Source organism: Magnolia sinica, chromosome 17 (genome assembly GCF_029962835.1).
Source record: "Magnolia sinica isolate HGM2019 chromosome 17, MsV1, whole genome shotgun sequence".
NCBI lineage: Eukaryota > Viridiplantae > Streptophyta > Magnoliopsida > Magnoliales > Magnoliaceae > Magnolia > Magnolia sinica.
In genome coordinates, this window is record NC_080589.1 from 67,956,783 (window position 1) to 67,978,846 (window position 22,064).

The following is a 22,064-nucleotide window of genomic DNA, read 5'->3' on the forward strand; positions in this document are numbered from 1 at the left end:
TGCACACAATCTCTTGCTCATTTTATCTCGAGTCAATACACTCATGGATTATAAAGTGCGCTATCCAAAATTTGATAGCTTGAGACAAATGCACCTTGATGTTTGGAGATGACACTTGTTATGCTACCACCTTAGCCAGAATTTTGTATAGTACCCTGATCAACCTAATTGGTCTGAAGTCTCTTAAGCTTCCCAGGCCTGTCACCTTCAGGATGATAACACTAAAGGATGCCCCCAAGGTCCAATGAGAGTCTTTCCCTCTTTAAAAAATTCCCTAGTAAAATCCATCACATCCCTAGTAAAAATGCCAAAGGAAACCCATCCGGACCTAGGGTCTTGTCCCTTTCCAAAGAGACCACTGCCGCCTTCACTACCTACTAAAAAAAGAAAAAAAGAAAAAGTGATGAAGTGGCTCTACCTCATTATCCAAAAGACAGCAAACAGCAGGCTGTCTCCTCCAATTCTTAGCAGATCCTTATAAAACTAAACCACCAGTTCACACACCATTTTTAGATTCTGACTTATTGCCTTCCACTACAATAGTACTCATTGCATCTAGCTTGAGTACTAACTATACTGTGGAAGAATTTAGCAAATTTGTCTCCTTTTAACTAGGTGGCCTTGCCTTCACTCGATTTCTGACTTGAGTATTCTTCCGCAAGGATCTCTCCTCCTTTGACAGCTCTTCTTCCCCTGCTTTCAGGTGACTTGCTTAAGAAGTCATCAATTTCGATCTCCCTTTCCCTGAGCAATTTCCTTCTCCACTTCATAATCCTCCTCAACATCTTCAACTCCCGAACTCGGCATAACCCTCCCATCTCCAAAGATCCCTACCAATCTCTAATCAGAATGGAGAATCCCTCCACTTCCAACCACATTAGTTTGAATCTAAAGGACTTTGGGCCCCAATCATCCTCGATTTCTAGCATGATAGGATATACAGGTTTTGGAAGCATGCATTGGGAGACGAGTGGGAATTTTTCCACCCAATTTGTGAGCTTTCATGCTGCTGGTGATATGACCTCCGGAAGACTTTTCAAAGGGTCATCTGGTAACCTTAAAGTATCCATCCGTGCACCAAGGACAGTCAGCCCTCGCCCAACTTGCAGAGAATTCAGCTCAAAACTCACCCCCCTCAGCGGCTACATTACACTGCTAGAAATTAATTTGAGAAGGAACCAACACTGAAGGCGTAGTTTAAGGCATCATTGATGTCAACACAAATGCATCTATAAGAGAGCCACTTAGAAGGTAGGGCCCACCATGAAGATTGCCATGCACAAAAAATAGTCGATCATTCATCAGAGGATAAAAAATGGATGGCCAATGGAAGTCGATGTCGCCCATCTGATGAATGGAATGTCCTTATTTTTTGTGCCCAATGATCTCTTCAATGCAGAGCCCACCATTTCAGCCGCTCCCAAGCACACCCAGTGGGCAGTAAGCTTGTGTCCAATTGACGGGGCTCAAACGTCACTTTGATTTTATATATATATATATATATATATTGGGGGGGAGGGGAGGGGAGGGGAGGATGACAAGATTAGAACGAGTGGTGCTGGAACCTTCAACTTACCCGACTGTCCGTCTGCATGTTTGCCAGCTCTTTTACAAGTCATGCCGTCAATTACAGATCGAACGCCAAAGTACCAATCAGTGGCAGCTGGGCCCAAGTCTTACAAAAAAAACAAAAAAAAAAATACAAAAGAAAGAAAGAAAGAAATTACAAGATGGTTTGCACGGTCAATCTGTTCATTAGCAGGGATGTTATGGTAAATTAGCCACCAAAGGCTGAAAAGTGAAAACTCATTACTGCTTTCTCAGTCTACTAGTACATGAGCGTGCCGAAATTTTCAACTGCATTGGAAACAAAACACCCTTTTGTTTCTGGGATCAGATAAACAAAGGGTGCAGCTGCTAAGGTGGGGGGTTATGAATGTCATTTTCCTTCATTGGAATTTCTTTACAAAGGAGGGTTTGGCTGGCTATACTAACAAAAGAGCTTCTTTTTTCTCCTTTTTCCTCTTACAGCTTGCAAAGAAGCAAATATAATTTCATGCAAATAACAGATTACCACAGATACACTAAGGATTGCAAGCCTCCCCTCCTCTCTCTACAACTGGAGATCCAGCACTGCTTCCCCTGCCAATGAAAACGAGACATGTCATGTGCAGGCTGCAAAAGGAAAATTCCATCGCATGTGTTAAAAAGTTGATTGAATTTTGATGTATATGAAAATTCAAGGTTATTGGAAATTGCAATAAAGGAAGAATACAATACAATTTGAAAAGAGGCATGGAATAAATCATCATCATCATCATCTGAGCTTTATGCCAGTTAATCGGGATCAGCTACATGACTACTGTTACACCATTCCACTCTATCAAAGGCCACAAGGCATTGAATAAATAAACAGGGAATGAAAGTTCCATAGTTCTAAAAACTAGGAGACTCGACTCAAAACTCAGGTAAGTGAACTCGACTAGGCGAGAAATTGAGCATCATTGTGGAACTCGCTCGCAAGATTGACTCAGTTCAGACTCGGGCTGACTCATTGAGTTGGCTTGCCTACTCAGGCAACTCAACATGGCAGTGGGATTCAAACTCCCAACCCCAAACAGCAAAATCACACTCCTACAAGCAAGCCAAGCAGTTGCTTTGGAATTTTGTTTGACTATTTTTATACTCCTGGTGTTCTAAACATCTATATTAGTGAAATATATCAGAATTTAATATTTTAAACATCGAGTCAGGCCAGGTCGAGTAGAATATTTGAGTCAACCCAACTTGGCTGGATGTTGAGTCGAGTCAATTTTTTTAATTTTTAAACTATGAATGAAACATGTCCGACATTTACCGTGCATTCTCTTGACAAACCGCTCGAACTCTGAGAAGTTGGATCTCTCCATAAGATCAGTGCTGAGCCGGAGGTAGGTGAATGCAGCCAAGTGCCTTCCGTCTGGATCATTCATGGGCTTGGCATTTTCCAGTATCTTGTTATAGCCATCTCTATCATGGCACGGAAGTGCATTTTCACTTGCCACAGGTATACCAACATCCCATGCAGCATTCAAAACCTGAGAACAGAAACACCCAACAAAAATAAAATAAAATAAAATAAAAAAATAAATTAATAAAATCAGTCCCAAACCCAACTTGAAACCTAGATCCAAAGGATTTTATGGATACTCGACGGGTACCCAAACCCGATTGAATCCAGGCCCATGTCTTCAAGAACCACGCCCAGACCCCGAAAGGACCCGAATTCAGCAAGAACTGAACCCAGTTATCCGGGTACAGGTACTATGGGACCCGGCCCAAACCCTACCCGTTGACAGCCCTATGTATAGCCAGACATATGAACTAAAACATCATTTATTGATTGAATCCTTTCAGATTCTATAGCATGTATTGCTCTGGTGTCTATCTTTAGTTGCTCTACTTGGCAAGTGTTACTGTATTACTTTATTTTGGGCTTATATGCCAATTTCATTGCGTGTCTTTGGAAATTGGATTGTCCAGTGATGCGCACAGTCAAGCGACTCACTGAGATGAGGATAAATAGGGTTATCAAAAGGCCAGGCCGAGGTCTGACCAAACTGGTCCAGAAAGTAAAACCCAGCCTGAGCCCAGAATGGGACCATAATAGGCCAAACAAACAGGCCCAAACCCAGCCTGTGATGATTATGCATGGCCAGGGTCCAAGTCCAGCCTGAGCCCCGCCAACCTCTTTTCTGCAAGATCTAGGCTGTTCATTAGGTGTACCTAATCATGCATCATATTGATAAAAATGCCCTTGAAACCTTAAATGGGCTGGGCCAGGGTGATACGCTCTTAGATGCAGCCCAGGCCCATGCCAATATGTCAACGGGCTTAATTTTTAGGCCCATGTCCAGCCCTCAGACCTAGTATCTAATCTCAAGCCCTGGCCGAAGCAGGCCAAGCCCAAAAGCCAATGGGCCAAGCCAGCCATTGACAGCCCATAGGATTAATACCCAAGAATTAAGAAAAAGCTGCAAATCCAAGCAAATATATATATATATATTATTTTTTTTTTCATTTGCATACCTGCCAGACCAAGCCTTCGGGATCTGCCAATGCCTCTGGGAAGTCCTCATGCTGGTCCAGAGTGCGCAACTCAACGCATGTGAAGTTAAGAGCAGCCGCGTGCTTATTCAACATGGCTACTATTGAAGCATAACCATCACGGTTGCATGGGTTGTAAAACCCAGCAGCCAGCTCAGCAGCATGGCTGGCTGTCTTGTACCACCAATGAATCCCGGAGATCTATCCATAAAACAAGCACAATGCACCCAATGGATCAATATCATCAATTACTCTTTTCATCAGTAAAACAAAGGAATCAAATTAGGATCAGTGATTAACAAGCAGTCAACACATTTGAAGGAAATACAAGCCATCACGAGTAAACAATACAAAAATCTTCTTCTTCTTTTTTCTTTTTTAAATCGAGATAGAGTTAACAGATTTTCTTGAAGGAAAAAAGAAAAGTAACATCAAGATAGCAGGCAGGTGTTCCTAGTGCAATTGTACAAATGCAAATCAGCTCACTCCCACCAGCTAGGCAATCGGATGTATCTTAGCCCCTCCTGATGTGGACAAAATGACATGTTTATCCTAGACGCGATGACATGGTTTTTGTTAGACAGAATAATCTCTGCAGATCAGACTTCTCAAAAGATGCCCATTAGATTACGTTCGAAGATTCAGACTCCCTTTCCACAATTATAAGCCCCCAAAAAAAAAAAAAAAAAAACCTTGTCAAAAACTCTTAATCCCTCTCCAAGAGCTTGAACCTCTGCTGCATTCGATTCTTCACAGCCACAAGGCTAGACAAAACCATGGGCAATGAACCTTTGTCACCTCTTAGAGCAACAACAGTGCTGCATGCATCCTGGGTTCCATGAGCATAATAATAAAATCAAGTTTCCAAACTCCATTTCCAAGGACACCTCCGCAAGCACTGCTTAGTAGGTCCTATAGTTTCACTATTCAAGAGTGGACCAATTAAGAAGAATATCCAAATTGTACACACCATGAAATTAGTCCAACAGGAGGTACTGGGTAAACACACCCCAAATGAAGAACATATGAGGTACTAGCTTGTAATAGATCATGAATTCTATTAGAGAGCTTACTGCCAAGATTCCATTCATTTTGCAGACTAAAGCAAGGTTACCAAGAAAGCAGGTCGCTGTGGTACATGGCACGGGAACAGTATGTGGTTGACTAGGCATGGGATCATGTGGGTCACTCCAACTCATACTACTGAGCATATGTAATCTAGTTATATGTACAAACTTGTAATTTACATACAAAATTATTAATGTTGTTACTTGTTACTGTAGATCTTGCATGTGTTGTATTATGTCGTATTCCCACTATTGCATACAAAAAACTAGAAATTCTCACTATGAATTAACATTAAGACTTGATTTACCTAATAAATGAGATGAGTGAGAATCATAGCTCTAGATCTGTAAAGATAGCAATCAGGACCGAACATGAACCACAATTTGGATTGCCACGAGTCAAAACGGAAAACATAATGGGTTGGCAGTACAGGTAAAACTGGACTAAAGCAATCTTATAGTCTATTAGTTGGCGTTCCCAGAATAACTAGAACATTACCTTTGCAGCAATGCAGGTGCCTTCGAAAGCCAACTTGGCCAGAGACAATACACGGTCAGCATGATCAACCAAAACTTGCGCATACCAACCAAGGAAGAATCTGCCATAATAGCTGTCATAGTCACCTCCATCACAAAAGAATCCAGTTTCGTGTGGGCGGGAATTATAAGTGCCAGCATTATCTGGTCCTCTAGCCCAAAAAGAGTGCCCCCTTGCTTCAGCTGCCTTTCTCAAACTCTTCAATAGATACTGATCATAACACTGCAAAAGAAACAGTTCGCATGAATGGCAACAAGTTGCTGCACTTTCAGAGAGAGAAAACATGTTCTATTGGTGCTCAAGATGATAGAGAAAAAAAAGAGATGAATATCTTCTCTTCTTATTTTTTTCTCTTTTGGAGGATCAGCAGAGAAGAATATCATTTTGCTTAGCAGAGGAATAATACACCACAGCACAGTGATAGTACTAGAAACATAAAATACTTTTTTCAGAGCTTTGCTATGCCCACACATGTGGGAAAGGCAGATCATGCACACACAATCCTATGTGCCAGCACGGCACATGGCTGTAAGATCAAATCCACCTCCGCGGGTTCCACTATATATATGCCCTGGCCCAAGAATCAGATCAGTCTACACCTCATTTGGACCGAAGTGCATGGAAGATGGAACAGCTGTACAGTTAAAGACAACTTTGCTAAAGTTTTCTAAGCTGTCCACCTATTTCTAAAAACATGGAGTAGCCTAATATTTGGACAAGAACAACTACAGGTCAGCCCACCTGGCAGCCAGCTTGGATAATACCTACTTTCCACGCTAGCACATGTGATGATGTGAAAACTAATGTGAGGACACACTCGGGGTGACCCATGTAATTTGGGGCCCACGGGGGAGGTCTCATGTTCGAGACTCCTCACCGGGGGTGATTAATGTGTATTTCACACCGGGCTCGAGTGGGGTAGCCTGTGGGATGCGGGGACACACTCAGGGTGGGTGGCCCGTGTAAGGCGGGTGGCTCGTGTGAGGCGGTACCCATATGATTTGGGGCCCACAAGGAGGACTCGGCCGAGGTCCTAACCCATGAGATGTGGGTCTGGGCTATGAGATAAAAGGATTAATTCATCATACTCTAACAGTTCGAGCTTTTAGAGCAAGTGGTTAATTGTCCTGCATCAGAAATAGTATCCTTGTACATGCATGTAGGCTTAGCAAGCCTCTTGTTTCTTTCTCATTCATTCATTTCTATTTTTTTATTTTTTTTAAGATTGAATTTATTAAAGGGAGCCAAAGCAAGCCTCTGGTTTCTAATAACTCCACAACAAAATGCCGCCGCCATCGAACTAATGTACACAATTGTTTGGAGGCTACATTGCATGGGATAACATCACAAGATTTTGATCCTATTATATTTGCCTTTGAGTTCAAGCTCAACAAGCTCGGCTGGCACTACATGCTCTAAACATAACTGTTCGGAAATTCCCTACCCAGTAGTTGTTCTAAGGTTCAGTGTGGGGCTGACTATACGGGCACATGAATTGTGCTAGTAATCATGTACTAGAGTAGTGAGTCCCCTGCTATTTTGGCAGCCAACTACTTGAGCCTGAGCTTTCATGTCTGCAGGAGCTTCGCGCTGAGCAATTTGCAAGGCAATTGCCGCTCAGTAACCCTACTTTGTTTGCTCCCCCTTTGAGATGTGCATGTAATTGTTCAGGTAGGCATCAATACGAGGTGGGGAAATTTGGCATGTGAGTAGTGCCAATACGAGCTTTGCCATATGGCAGGTTCCAAGAGCATGGCCAAAAGGGGAAGGTCAATTTTTGGTGAGTAGCTCATCCTAAAACTTTTGCCAATATGCCATTTAAAAGGCAAACCGAAATTGTCAGGCAAAAATGATGATGATGATGATAATGAACGACATTACGGACGGAACACATACATGTAACATGACTACACATCCACAAAGCCTATATTGAGTTCCTGAGAAAGGTTGAGAACTCCATCACTTAAGGCCCTAAAGTGCATGAAGGCAGGATCAAGTGAATAGAATCTGAAACTTTCTTCGTCTTCTTCTTCTTCTTGTTTTTTTGTTTTTTTTTTGAAAGATACTTCTTCTTCTTCTTCTTCTTCTGAGAAGATAAAATTCATTAAAAACATCTAAAAAAAAAAAAAATCATTAACAGCAGCCAAGGCAAAAGAAAAGGAAAGAAGGGGTGATGATATTGTCACTCAGCTTTGGCCAAAAAAGTAGCAACTATCTAGCACATATAATGCAGGGGCATTTTCACACCGGGCTCAAGTGGGGTCGCTTGTGGGATGCAGGGGCACACCCGGGGTGGGTGCGGCCCACGGAGGAGGTTTCGTGTTCGAGACTCCTTACCGGGGGTGATTAATGCGCATTTCACACCAGGCTCGAGTGGGGTAGCCCGTGGGATGCGGGGACACACTCGAGGTGGGCGGTCCATGTGATTTGGGGCCCACGAAGGGGGTTCGGCCGAGGTCCTAACCCATGCGATGTGGGGCCTGGGCTATGAGATAAATGGATTAATTCGCCATACTCTAACAGTTCGAGCTTTTAGAGCAAGTGGTTAATTGTCCTACATCAAATTGGTATCAGAGCAGGAGGTCTCGTGTTCGAGACTCCTCACTGGGGGTGATTAATGCAGGGGCATTTTCACACCGGGCTCGAGTGGGGTCGCTTGTGGGATGCAAGGGCACACTCGGGGTGGGTTCGGCCCACGGAGGAGGTTTCGTATTCGAGATTCCTTATCGGGAGTGATTAATGCGCATTTCACACCAGGCTCGAGTGGGGTAGCCCGTGGGATGCGGGGGGACACTCGGGGTGGGCGGTCCATGTGATTTGGGGCCCATGAAGGGGGTTCGGCCGAGGTCCTAACCCATGCGATATGGGGCCTGGGCTATGAGATAAATGGATTAATTCGCCATACTCTAACAATTCGAGCTTTTAGAGCAAGTGGTTAATTGTCCTGCATCAACATACCTACAAAACCTGGCCCAAACCCAAAGACAACTTCATACCAATTAGACCGTAAGGAAGCTGGCAGAATTCCTTCATTTATTATTATCAAGTACATATAGGTGGGGAAAAAATATTTGCCAGCAGAAGGGCTAAAATGATGATGACGATGATGATCATGATGCTCAGGTGGAGAAGAACTTGAAAAGTTACCTGGAATTCCCCAATACCAGGATATCTCCAACCATGCTTTACAGGATAGGATGGATACCGCAGCTCTCCACAGGGACCTAACCCAACTTCAATCTCAGAAATAACGCCATCCTCAAAGAATTCATCAAATTCTATTCGAAAGCTTCTCATGTAGTCAAAGTAAACCTACAGGGATTTTATAAAACATCAAATGAAAAATTATAAAGAAAATTTCACGTAAAAAGAAAAAACTAGGTAAAAATTCATTTACTTGATTTAGAATGCAAATTACTGTTGCTAAGCAAGCAAAGTACTTTCCACAGGAGCACTAATAGCTAATTTGGAAAGAAAAAATAAAGTACACATGAGGAAAAATGGTTTCATTTTAATCATGTCAGATAATGGGCATCAATTCCTAGCCCTCCAAATCACAAATGTTCCATGGAAATAAACCATTTGCACCACTCAAAGTCTCAAACATATACTTTCAAGATGAATCCACTAAAAGAATACAGTTTCCAACATCTCACTGGATAAAAGACTTTCTGAAAATCAGGTAATGATCAAAAGGAAACTTCTATCATTGGATTAGAGTGAGAGACAAATCCATAGGCGACATAAGGCATACAGCGGTTTCTCAGTATATTTCATTGAAGGCACTGAGATCAACAAGACAAAATAGGCCAAGAGCTCCAATGAAAGGATTTTATATACAACACAGTCATAAGCAATGAAAAATGAAACAGAAAGTAATTACATGGAGATGCAGACTCAAATACCTCAACTGCAGTCCGACCTCTTAAAACCCGTTCCTTATCGATTCCCCATGTCAGACATTCAGGGTTACGCCTTCCTTCTCTATCAGTAAAAAATATGTCCGGATTGGTTCTGCCAATTTCTGCCACCCAATGAGGTAGGGGTATACACACATCATCACCAACATTGCCTCCGCATTCATGAAATGACATTACCACCTGCGGCGGTTGCAAATTCAAGATGTGAGAACAAAAGGTCCACATTAGAGAGCGAATAAGTTATGGAACAACATGTGATATCGATCAATAAAGTTATTCAAAGCACATATGAGAATGTCTAACTCTGCCCGTTAGCGATGCACCAGCCAATCCCAGGCACAGGTGGGGTTGATGTCAAGTGGGCAGCTGGTCGTCAAACTCATGCCAAGAAAATCATACAAATACTGTTTCAAATATTATGATTGGGAATATGTGGCTGGTATAGCGGACCCCAAATAGCGAGGATAAGGCTATCATCACCATCATAAATTTTTCTTGCCATTTTGGGGTCTGCTTTTAAATGGTTGATTAGCAAAAGTTGTACATCGGCTGACTACCAGACATTAACCTTCCCCTTTAATCCAAGCTCTGGAATTGGCCATCAAAAAGACTCACATTGATAACAGTTACATGCTTAACGTGGTAACATCTAGTACAAACCCCCAGCACACCTATTACATGCACACCCCACAAGGGAAGCAAGGTGCAGTTAACACTTTGACAAGACATGTTTAAAAAGGTTTCAAGTCCCAATAAAAACAGTCATTGTGGACGGCCCAATGAATAGATGCTTCAAGATGATAATAGGACCTTTTTTGTTTCTCCGTTGGATCTTGACTGACCATTTCTCATGCTATTGATAGGATGGTTAGGATCATTCAAATGGCATAATTTTTGCACCATGGCTTTAACCCTAGTGGTCTGAATGAATGGGCAGTTCAGATCGATGGCTGGCTGTCCCACATGCTAATGTCCCAACAAAGGTACAAGTTTAGCAGTACCTTACATACTTATGTGTAGACACACACAGCTAGACTTGGTACCTGGGAAAGCAAATTTATGAGACTTATCATGTTACAAACGTTTTTTCACATTCATATTGAAACAATGATCATTTGTTTAATGGTTAATTGTAAATAGTTTATGATGCATGAACACACCTATAGATGGTTTATCCTGCACACTTACAGGGATAATTGTGTCCTTCAATCCTGTTTGGATAGTGGGAAAAGAGAAGAAAAGAAAAGAAGTTTGTAATATTTACCTAATGAAGATTTCTCAAGATCTCACATGAGCATGGTTTCCCATGGATTCCATTTTACATGTCTTGTTTGGATACAAGTGAAAATCAAAATAAAACTCTCACATAAGTAACATCATATCTTGTGCATGAGAATTTGACTATTGTGCTTGGGTAATGATTGCTCTTTGAAATCAATGTTTCCTTTGCTATCCAAACATTTTGTTAAACATCCAATCATAGGAAACTCACTTGTTTTCCTTTTATTTTATTTTCTTTTCCCACTATCCAAACAGGCCCTTGGGGAAAGCAGGCAAGTCGGGAGCCATTTGTTCATCATGAATAGTCACATAAATGATCAGGTTCTGAAGTTTGTCCATTTCCCTGGATATGAGTGTAAGCTCTTATTATTGCAGGTTATGCTATAGCATAAATCCCTCCACAGTGGCATGGGTTTTCTCACTCATGGGAATGGCTTTTCCTTCTTTTTTTTTCTTTTTTTTTTCCAAAGATAACAGGATTATATAAAAGAAAAAAAGCTAATACAAGGAAAGAGGATCTGCTGAGGTAGCAGAAAAAACTAAAAAACCTACAAGCCTAGAAACAAGAGGCCATACTCCTTAAGACCGAAAACATTAACCACCCATTCTATGATCATCTTTTTGGCTCTAGAACCCACTGCTTGAACTGAGGACTGATTGTCATTGAAGCATCTGTCGTTCCTTTCCTCCCAGACTGACCACCATATGGCAAGAATTGTCATTCTCCAAATCCGGGTTTTGACTTTACCCAGTTTGTAACCATGCCAAGACGCTAACATGGCAGAAGAAGAGATCGGGATACACTCGCTGATATTGAAGCTGTTGAAGAAATCTGACCAGATCTGAGTGATAAACGGGCAATGGACCAACAAGTGGTCAACCGTTTCTTCACTTTTCATGCAGCAGAGGCAGATGTTTTGGCTCCTTAAGACCGATAACATTAACCACCCATTCTACGATCATCTTTTTGGCTCTAGAACCCACTGCTTGAACCAAGGACTAATTGTCATTGAAGCATTTGTCGTTCCTTTCCTCCCAGACTGACCACCATATGGCAAGAATTGCCATTCTCCAAATCCGGGTTTTGACTTTACACAGTTTGTAACCATGCCAAGACGCTAACATAGCAGAAGAAGAGATCGGGATACACTCACTGATATTGAATCTGTTGAAGAAATCCGACCAGATCTGAGCGATAAACGGGCAATGGACCAACAAGTGGTCGACCGTTTCTTCACTTTTCATGCAGCAGAGGTAGATGTTAACGAGCTTCATGCCTCTCTTTCTCAGGTTGTCAACTGTGAGAATCCGATTTTTCCCAACCAACCATCCGTAGCAGATATATTTGGGGGGGCTGAGTATTTCCATATGAAAGGAGAGGCAAGGCTCGCTGGAGTGGGAGGGGGGACAAGATAAGAGTAAAATGATTTTACCGAAAACACACTAGATTTGTCCCTATTCCAAATCAGCTTATCCAGGCCTGGTTAGGAATCATCTTAGAGATGCAGTCAAGCAGCCCCACAAATTCAGTAACCTCCCAGTCATGAAGGTTTCTAACACACTTCACATCCCACACTATACCGGCATCGGAAGCAACATAGTAGCTAGCAACAAGGATCTTCTTATCTGGGGCCAGGCAGTGTATGTTCGGGAATCTAATTTTTAGAGGCACCTCCCCCACCCACTGATCTTCCCAGAAGCGAATAGCAGATCCATTGCCCAGTTCGAAGCCAATATTATTGATTACTGCTTGCTTTGATCGTAGGATCCCTTTCCAGATGAAAGAGGCTCTGTATGCTGAAGAGCCTTTGGTCCACCAACGTCCTGGAGAAGTTCCATGCTTTCCTTTGACAATATTGTTCAAGAGGCTTTTCCTATTTTATATTGTACTGTGATCCAACACTCAGCACACCATATATTGTCAGATCCGTGATATCAACGGAATCAACATGCTTAACTAAATCTGTTCTTTTTCTTTTTTTTTGAAAGATAACGATTGTATTAAGAAAAGAGAAAGACACAAAAAGGAGGGGGAGCCTGCAAAGATTGCAAACTCCCTAAACTCCAATAAAGCTAAGATCACTATCCTTCCAAGAATCTACATAAGTAGCCCATTCAATTAAGAGATGCTTAGACTTGGAAATAACAACTTCAACTGAGTTAGAGACGTCCAAGAAGCATCTTCCATTTCTTTCAACCCACACGGACCACCAGGTGGCAAGGATTGCCATCCTCCATAGTCTAGTTTTCTCCTTGCCAATTTTTACCCCATGCCAAGCAAACAGAAGTTGATCCATTGCTTCGGGAGCGCACCAGGAAATATTGAACCTAAAACAGAATTCGGACCAGATGCTGGATATAAAAGAACAATGCAGAATAAGGTGGTCTACTGTTTCTTCGTTCCTCATACAGCAGAGGCAGATGTTAGCAATCATCATTCCCCTTTGACTCAGATTATCAAGAGTTAGAATCGTCTTCTTACTGACTAACCACCCGAAAACAATCATCTTAGGGGGAGCCGGATATCTCCAGATATGTGAGGGCTGCTGAGAGTCTGTGACGATCAAGTTACTGTGAATCAGCTGCGATTTGACAGAAAATCTGCAAGACTTATCAAATCTCCAGATTAGCCTGTCAACGTTTGTCTGAGAAGGCCTGACCGAGTAAATGTATTCCAGAAGGGCCGTATATTCTGAGACCTCCCAATCTTGCAGATTCCTTCTACAATGAAAATTCCAAACTATGTTGTCTCCAACAACAGAGTAGCAGTCAGCCACTGAGCTATCTTTACGGGAAGCTAGAAGATAGATGTTCGGAAAACCTGGTGTTTTTGGCTGCATGGTTTAGATGTCTATGTGGTGGATTTGTGGGCAATCCGTCATGGTATCCAGTCCACACCCGAGACAAGGGTTTAGTATCAACTAAAGATAGATTATATTTATCAGATATGCAGGCACTAGGCCTGCGTCATCGTGAATGTTTTGCCAAGGTCCAATAGAAATATTATGCACATAGAGAGGGGGAGAGAGGATTAAGAGGGTGCCTTACAGGTTTGGTGTGAGAGACTCTTGGGGTTCTCAAGTATGTGTTGAGGAACAGTACATCCTCTTCAAGCCTCCATCATCAACCTCAAGTTCCAGTTCAAGATCATTGGGTTTCAAGTTAGGCCTACCCATGGCAAGATAGGCCGACCCATGGACCATAGGCATGAAAAGGACAATAATATCCAAAGATGCACAAAACAAAACTGATTTAACTTCTCGTAATCAATATGCTCAGAAAACAACTCATTTTAAGGATTCAAAGGATGAACTGAAGGTACAATGATAAATTATCCTATATGAAGCTAAGCATAACCTGGAAGGTAAGGTGGATCCGCTTTCTATAAAACAGTCCAGGTTGAACTTCAGAGACAGGAGATAAACCCATCTTGAGTCTGTGTAACAGTAAGAGATTAGTCCCTAATTTATCGAAAGAGGGAATGGCATTATAATCTAACCAATGGCTGATGCTCAGTCTTCTGATATCGGTTGAATTCTGGGAAATCGATACAAGAAACAACCTTGATACCTCTTATGTGAATAGTAGGAGAGTCACTAGTACTCTTTTGCAAATGTTTACGAATGAAGGCCGATATGAGTGGCAAAATATAGCCACATTATTTATTTTATTTTATTTTGAGAATTTTATAACGGAGTATAAAACTTTAGTTACCATTAAGAAAAGACTATAATCAAGCTAGATACATCATGATATCTAACGAAAACTATTTATCTTCTTAAGCAAACAAACCAAGTAAGCTGAATGATAGATCAAGCCACCATACTCAACAATATCGCAATGACAAATCAACAAAAAGAAGGGAAGTTGGATTATAAAACTAATGAGAACTAAATGCAGCTGCATTCATAAATACTAACTACAACATTGCATATCTTGATCTCACCTGCAATTTTAGCTTCAGATCTCGCACCATCTGGAAAAGCCGCTTATAACCACTCCAATTGTACTCCAGTGGTACATGTGACTCAACTATTCCCCACCAGCAATCAACCATAACACCGTCAACATTAACAGATTTTAAAATTCTCAACTGTTTAAGTAGACCATCTGGATCCATCAGCTCGCATTTCATGTTGATAACACCCAGCTACAATCACATCAATGATGCAATAAGAAAGGAAGTTAGTAATAAACTGAAAGCAAGCTATACCAATGGCTAGAAACAAGGTTCCCACTCTATGCCTATTGGCAGGGCAATGAGAATTCAGCTCGCATTTGCATGAGATGCCAAAATTTTAAAAAAATCATGTTCGTCAAATTAGGATGTGAAAATGTTAAACAAATATGCAAAGAAAGAAGAGGTGCAAGAAATAATACAATCCCCTCCTTAAAAAGGGTATTGATAGAGAATTCAAAGAAAAATGATAAAGGAATCAGAATGAACAGGATAACTCACAGGAAGCATCACATAGACTGGAACATAAGGAGTGCCAGCAAAGTCTCGTTCTTGCATCTTCGGAGGTATGGCCATCATCTAGAATGAACAGAAATGATGTATCAGTTATGTATATGCCATGAAAGTGCTAGATGTAAAATAGAAGAAAAAGACAGAGTGGATAAGAGATGTCCACTAGAGATAAGTGTAACACAGGCTCTAAAGCAAGGCTTTGAGTATAGAATGTTGAAGTAAGGTATAAACAAAAGGTTTACCAATAGCAATTTCCAGGGGCATTGTTGTTGAAGCCCTGGCAATGATAGTACAGTCATAATTTCCATGTACCACAGAGATCTCTTCTTTCTTTCTTTTAAGAGAGAGAGAGAGAGAGAGAGAGAGTCACACGAATCACATTTCCATGTATTATGACTAGTGGTTTCAGCTATATTTGCACATACTTTCAAAGTTGGACAAAATTATGTAGTTGGGAGGTATTTTCATGTCCCGGGTGCCAGGCTCCCAAGCATAAGCAGACATCCCTTTCATTTTATTATCCATTTGATTAGTCTCTTTAGTTCTTTGAGCAGCGACCTACTACTGGGCTATGTAACAAGGACAAGGCACTTCTTAATAATTACGTCCACACATACCAACATGGACATGCATGTCCAACACTTGTAGCTCATATTTTATATGTTTAATTATCAGTCTTCTACTTTTGGGAGACTTGTAACATATAAATAATTCATTTTATGTTTATAATTTATGTTTTGACTTTATATATATAATTCCAAAGTACTATTAACAGTTTCCACGTGCACAAGCTGTGCCTTCCTGCTCATCTAAACACCATTACGCATGACATGACAATATGGCACATGTACAAGATCTAAGCTTTCCATGAGACGGACCACAAGTTGGATCAAAAGATTAAAAAATTTGGGGTGTTTACTCATCAGGTAGGCTGTAGTATGTGAAACAAATCAAAGGTCTAAATGATTATTTTTTAGCCATTCATTTGCTTTGTATATGGTGGCCCACATTAGGAGCTATCTACCTGATTCTTGGGCCAGATGATCTGGACAGTGTGGCACACATCGTGGAAAGCTCGGACACTACACATCACACATGTGCCATATTGGAACATATACTAGCATGGACATGAACAGGGTTGTACACGTGTGGTCTTAGCATACCCGTTATTAAATATTATAACATTCACACTGTGAAATATCCATGATGAATCTGACCATTAAAGCCACAGGTCTGTCATCTCATATCTGCGTCCATCACCAAAACGCATTATTTTTCAAGTTATATAGCTACAAGGTCATACTTGAAGATGCGGATATTCTAAAGAGGAGCCACCAAGCCAGTGCGCGCGCGCGCGCGTGTGTGTGTGTATATATAGAGAGAGAGAGAGAGGAATGCTCACCTGCGCACCAAACACCAGTTCTCACAAGAACTCGTGAGAACTTTTTCAAAACTCATCACACGTGATGTGAGCCCAAAATCTAAACCGTCCATGTGATGCAGCGCCCCATGATATCCCAGGGCCCAACTTTCACTCTAATCCAAAACTTTGGTGGGTCATGGCAAAAGAGACAAATCAAGGGAGGAAACTATTTCCTTTTTCCATAGCCCACCAAAGTTTTGGATCAGAGTGAAAGTCGGGCTTTGGGGGTTTCATGGGGTGCTGCAACACATGGACGGTTCAGATTTTGGGCCCACATTACGTGTGATGAATTCTGAAAAAGTTCTCACGAATTCTCGTGAGAACTGTGCGCAGGTAAGCATTCCTCTCTCTCTCTCTCTCTCTCTCTCTCTCTCTCTCTCATATATCCTTATCGCATATCCTTCTTCATTCTTCCTTCCTGTAGCTAAACCTTCACTACTGGACAAAGGGAAACGAATAAAATTTTTCTTCCTTTTTGGGATTTTTAACTTCTTTTACTTGATAATTGACTGAATACATTAACCAGCAAATATTCTTTCTTTCTTTTTCTTAAAAAAGAAAATTTGAGAGTTTTTCGAAGAAGCAAAACCTTTATTTTTATTTTTCTTTTCTTTTGCCATAAGAACGTTGCTGCCATCACAAAAGAACAAGCAAGGGGAAAAATCTCAATAGAAAAACTTGCAACCGAGCAAAGAGAAGCCAAAATACAAAGAACATGATCAAGGGGGCTACGGTCCTATGATAATTCATCACCATTTAAGAAAATGGTGGAGAATCTTTCAACCGCACACGCAAAGTTGTATGGCGATCCAGACCATCCAAACCACTTACGCAATTGCCAATGGAGGACAACTCAAAACTAGACCAAGAATATTACAGTTACATTCTGATTTTGCCCTTGGAATTTGGACCACAGGGCATTTATTTTTAACCATCCATTTGGTAGTCATCAACTGGATGGTTAGGATTGCTTAATCAGTGTGATTCTATAGATATACTCCCACAATTTGGATGGTCAAGATAGGCAGCCAAACATGAGGATGAGACACCGTTAGGGCTTTCAACGAGCGGTGCCGGCCCTTCAGGTTATCAGACTTTCAGACTTGGGATGGAATACCAGGCCTGAGGCTTGGGCCTAGGCCTAAAATTTAAGTAGTTTAAAAACCGGCAGACTCAGGCTTTAATTAAGAGCCCTAGGATTTCAGGGCCATTTTCATCATATATCATACATGATGGGGGCACACTTAATGAACAGCCCAGCTGTCGCATAAAACTGCATGTTGGGCCGTACAAGGCTCAGGCCATGTGTAATCATCACATGCCGCCTGTTTGTATTGGCTTGTCATGGACCTGGCCAGGCTCGGGCCTAGGTTCTACTCCGCCGGCCAGACTTGGACAGACCTTGGCCCAGCCCTAGCCCAGCCTGTTGACAACCTAGGCACCACCATTTTTTTTATATTATTATTATTATTATTATTATTATTTTGTTTTGAAGAGTAGTCACCACCATTTCCAAAATGGTGAGATGAATTATCACAAGAATACATCACTAATCAAGATAATTCCAAAATGCAGAGGCGGCCATGTACCTGCTTGTCGTCTACCGTTTCCATGCAGCTGCCGACAAGGGGCGAATTCTCAGTCCGCTCTCCTCCGTCTCCCAACATAGCCGCAGTCCGAGGCCGAGCAGCAGTGGGCGTAGACGCTGGCACAAAGACACTCTTCATCGGGCGGTACTCAACGGAGCTTCGGGCCCCAGTGGAAGAGACGCCCCGCAGGGGTGCAGGCGGCGTCTGTGCTGCCACTGGGGTCGCCGCCACTGCAGGAGAGCCAGTGGAGGGCCGCCCTGTCTGGAAAAAGGAAGCAGAGAGAAACCCCATTTGGGTTTTTTGAAGAATGGTCAGAAATGGAGATTACAGACTCTACATTGAATTTCCAAGAGAGAGGGAGAGAGATGACGCCATGAAGCGTAAAAAAACGTCAACAGATTGACGGAGATAATTAATCAGAAGGAGCGGAATCCAGCAATCCTCGGATCTATCAAAGAGAAATGTATTATAGAAGACGGAAGCGTAAAACTCAACCGACTTGCTATAGTGCGCGCGGGTGACACTAGCATCCCGTGAGAGAGAGAAATCGGAAAAGGGTAGGGGAGGCTTAAAAGGGTACGATGCTAACTGAATACGAGCAAGGGTGCGGAACGACTCATGAGGACGAGATCCGCACCATCCATCATGGACGCCACCTTGGATTTGGTCAGGGACCGAAAAATCAGGCGGATTCAACCCTTTGAGATGGGAAGTCCCGTCATTAATATGGGTCCATGACACCCGTCCGATCCACTCATCTGACGCGCCACACCCGGATGAATGGATTCCCGAAATCAGGAGATTCGGGACTGGTGTGGACCACACCACGTGAATTACTCTTTCCCTTGGGCGTGGCCCACGTAAGTCTTGGATTTAGATGACTTTTGTGATCCATGGCGAAAATGTGCCGGCGCACCTGATGGACGGTGGTGGATCTGATGCGTGCTTGTCAGGCCGTCCGCGTGCCTACGCAAGTTAGGCTAAGGTTGGGTGGACATGGCTGGGTTTCCCTAGCTTGCGCAGGTGGTGACGGGAGCGTAACCAGTCATGTCATGCTCATTTTTACTCGGGAGAAACGTGATGGGCGCGAAACAGCGCTGGGCCTGACTAACATGCGCCGCACGGTTGGCCTTTCTCGACGGGGGGACGATCGTCCAGTCATCGTCACCAATCGTTTCCAGATGAGAAATATAAACTGCGAAGATAGCGACTTCGTTTTGGGGACTCTATTCACACGTGTCAAAGACACGCACATGTGCGAGATCAGAGCCACTCATCAAGTGCGCGGAACTTAGACCTATCCGACCACCCTTTTTGGCCATCGCCAATATGGTGGGGCACACACGTGTCCCATAAAACCACAAGGAGAACCACCACATCATACGTGGGATGATCCAAGCCGTTTATCGGAAGGGACAACCAGCGATGGACCCTGCCCCGGACATATCCCAAAAAGACAATCCCCGCCCCCTTTAATATCCAGGAACTCAAAACAGACGGTCGAAAAAAGAGAAGAATGAAAAAAGCAGCAACGGTCCAAATCCAGTTGGAAAAGAGTTTTTTTTTAAAACAGAAAAATATATATAAGAAATGGATGACCAGGATTTCCAATCCGGTACGTCTCCTGAGCGTGGTCCATCATGGTGGGCCCCATCATGCTCCCCATCTTGTAAAAATCAAGATCCTCAAAAAATCAGGAAAAAAAAAAAAAAGAAAAGAAAAAAAAAAAAAAAAACAGAAGGCGTTTTCAAGATAAAGAAAGATCGTTTTTTTTTTTCCAGACCAAAGAGAAGAAGACCAGCTATCAGCCATTTCTCCCCTTTTCCTCCACAAGTCAGAGAGAGAGAGAGAGAGGAGAGAGAGTGAGAGAAGGAGAGAGAAGGAGAACCGGTCCATCACATACCTGCTGGGACGTGGACGATGATCTGGAAGGGAAGGTGGTCCCATCAGGAAGCACGACCCACCCGGCCTCCCTGGCCAGAGCGGCGATCACGTCGTTGATGTCGGCCCTAACTCTGAGATTGTAATTCCCATGCCGACGCAATCCAGCTAGTATGCGGGCCGTGATAGCCCGGCGATGCCGCTCCCTCAGCTTCGTCCGTTCCTTCTCTTCCTTTGGCCTGCTTCTCCTCACTCCCACCACCACCATCTGGCCCACCTCCCCTCCTTGATGCTGCGGCTGCTGTAGCTGCATCTGTTGCAGCTGCTGGGGCTGCTGTATCCTGTAGTATACGTTCTCGCCGGCCCCACCGATGTTCACCATCTGCTCGATACCAATCCCCGCCAGGATCGTCCCGCCACCACCTCTACCTTCATCCATGTCGTCATCCTCGTCGTCTTCTTCGTCTTCTTCCTTTATCTCCATCTCGATTTCCTCCTCTTCCTCTTCATCGCTAGTTCCTCCCATTCTGTCCATCTCCGCCTCTCTGAAAACCCTAACCCTAACCTTAACTCCCCTTTCTCTCTCTCGACCCTAACTCTTATCTCTTTATCAAAATTCAAAATTCTCTCTAAGAAACCTAACCCTAATTCTCTCTCTCTTATTTGGATCTGAGGAGAAGCTTTCTGCAGAATCGCCTCTCTTCTCGGATTATCGTCTCTGAAGCTCCAAATCCGCGCTTCCTCCTGTCGGATTCTCCGACTTCGAGCATCACATTCGAGCTTTTTTCTGCAGGATTCTCGCTTCCAAAGCTCTGATCCGAGATTTTTTCACCTCACAGGTTGCGATTTCGAAGCTGTTATCTTCTTTCCAGAGCTTCCGCCTTCGGAAAGATGAAATATTCTTCAAAAATACGATCTACACCGGCATTTTTCGAGCTCTAGAAAAACAGATCTTACCTTTTCTCCTTCATGGAAAAAACGCAGCTTTTTCTTCTTCTGCTCCTCTCTCTCTCAAAAGCTTCAAGATCTCGACGCTTTCCGTACAGATCCAGCCCCCTTCCTACGAAAGCCAGGTTTTCCGGCAAGGCGCCGGGGGTACCTCCGGCGAGGTCCGGCAGCCAGATGCGTGGGCTCTATGGCAGGACCTTCTTCCTCGGCGAGCGTCGATGGTCGGATTCGTGTTCTCCGGCGGCTTTTCCGGCGGTCGCCCGTGGGGGAGGTTGGGGAAGGGAGGCGGTCTCTAGGGTTTCGCTCGTGTGCGAGCCGCGTGCTTGGGTTTTTGTTGACACGAAGGAGGCGAGGGAACGGATCCAACGGCCATAGGAGCGACACGTGTAGCACGTGCCGATGGTGTGGATCACGCGAGCGGGGTTGGGGGTGCGTAGGGCACGTTGCGAAGATTCGTGTAATCTCAAACCCTAGGGCGAGGACCCTGTGACTGACATCTATGCCCCATCGGGCTGATAGATGCACCCATCTTTTCACTTTTGGTAATACGATAGTACACTTTTGTGTTGTTTTGTTTCCCAAAGTCGAAAGAAAGGGACGAACAATCACAATGGTGGGCCAAATAGTCACCACCAATAAAAAATTACAAATGCATTTAGATGATATTTTGCGCGGGCATGGACCCTCACACCCGTCTTCCCAGATCTACACCGTTCAGACACTGTGTATATGATGATCCAAGCCGTTCATTCGTCCTAAGGATCTTTATATGGGCAAACGTAAAGTAGAGATCATCTGATAATACTAACCATTTAAAAAGATAGTATATAGGATTGGACGATCGTGGTTAGATTCTGGTC

The 22,064-nt window shown here is 43.1% G+C and overlaps 1 protein-coding gene across 3 annotated transcripts; it reads right to left on the reverse strand.

Moving 5' to 3' along the window:
* Positions 1–1,767: 1,767 nt before the first annotated feature.
* LOC131231651 (beta-amylase 7-like) lies at positions 1,768–21,754 on the reverse strand. Of its 3 annotated transcripts, XM_058227917.1 has the most exons (11): positions 21,214–21,752; positions 20,279–21,137; positions 18,376–18,636; positions 15,352–15,429; positions 14,839–15,042; positions 9,597–9,791; positions 8,839–9,003; positions 5,653–5,913; positions 4,069–4,287; positions 2,858–3,077; positions 1,768–2,142 (listed from the first exon to the last, which is right to left on the reverse strand). In XM_058227917.1, the coding sequence occupies exons 2-11, from the start codon at positions 20,789–20,791 to the stop codon at positions 2,114–2,116; spliced, it is 2,145 nt and encodes a 714-aa protein (XP_058083900.1). In that variant the 5' UTR covers positions 20,792–21,137; positions 21,214–21,752; the 3' UTR covers positions 1,768–2,113. The 3 variants fall into 3 exon arrangements, with proteins under 3 accessions (XP_058083900.1, XP_058083901.1, XP_058083902.1); XM_058227918.1 differs by having other exon boundaries at positions 1,768–2,175; positions 20,279–21,754; XM_058227919.1 differs by lacking the exon at positions 18,376–18,636 and having other exon boundaries at positions 20,279–21,751.
* Between the last annotated feature and the right edge of the window lie 310 nt (positions 21,755–22,064).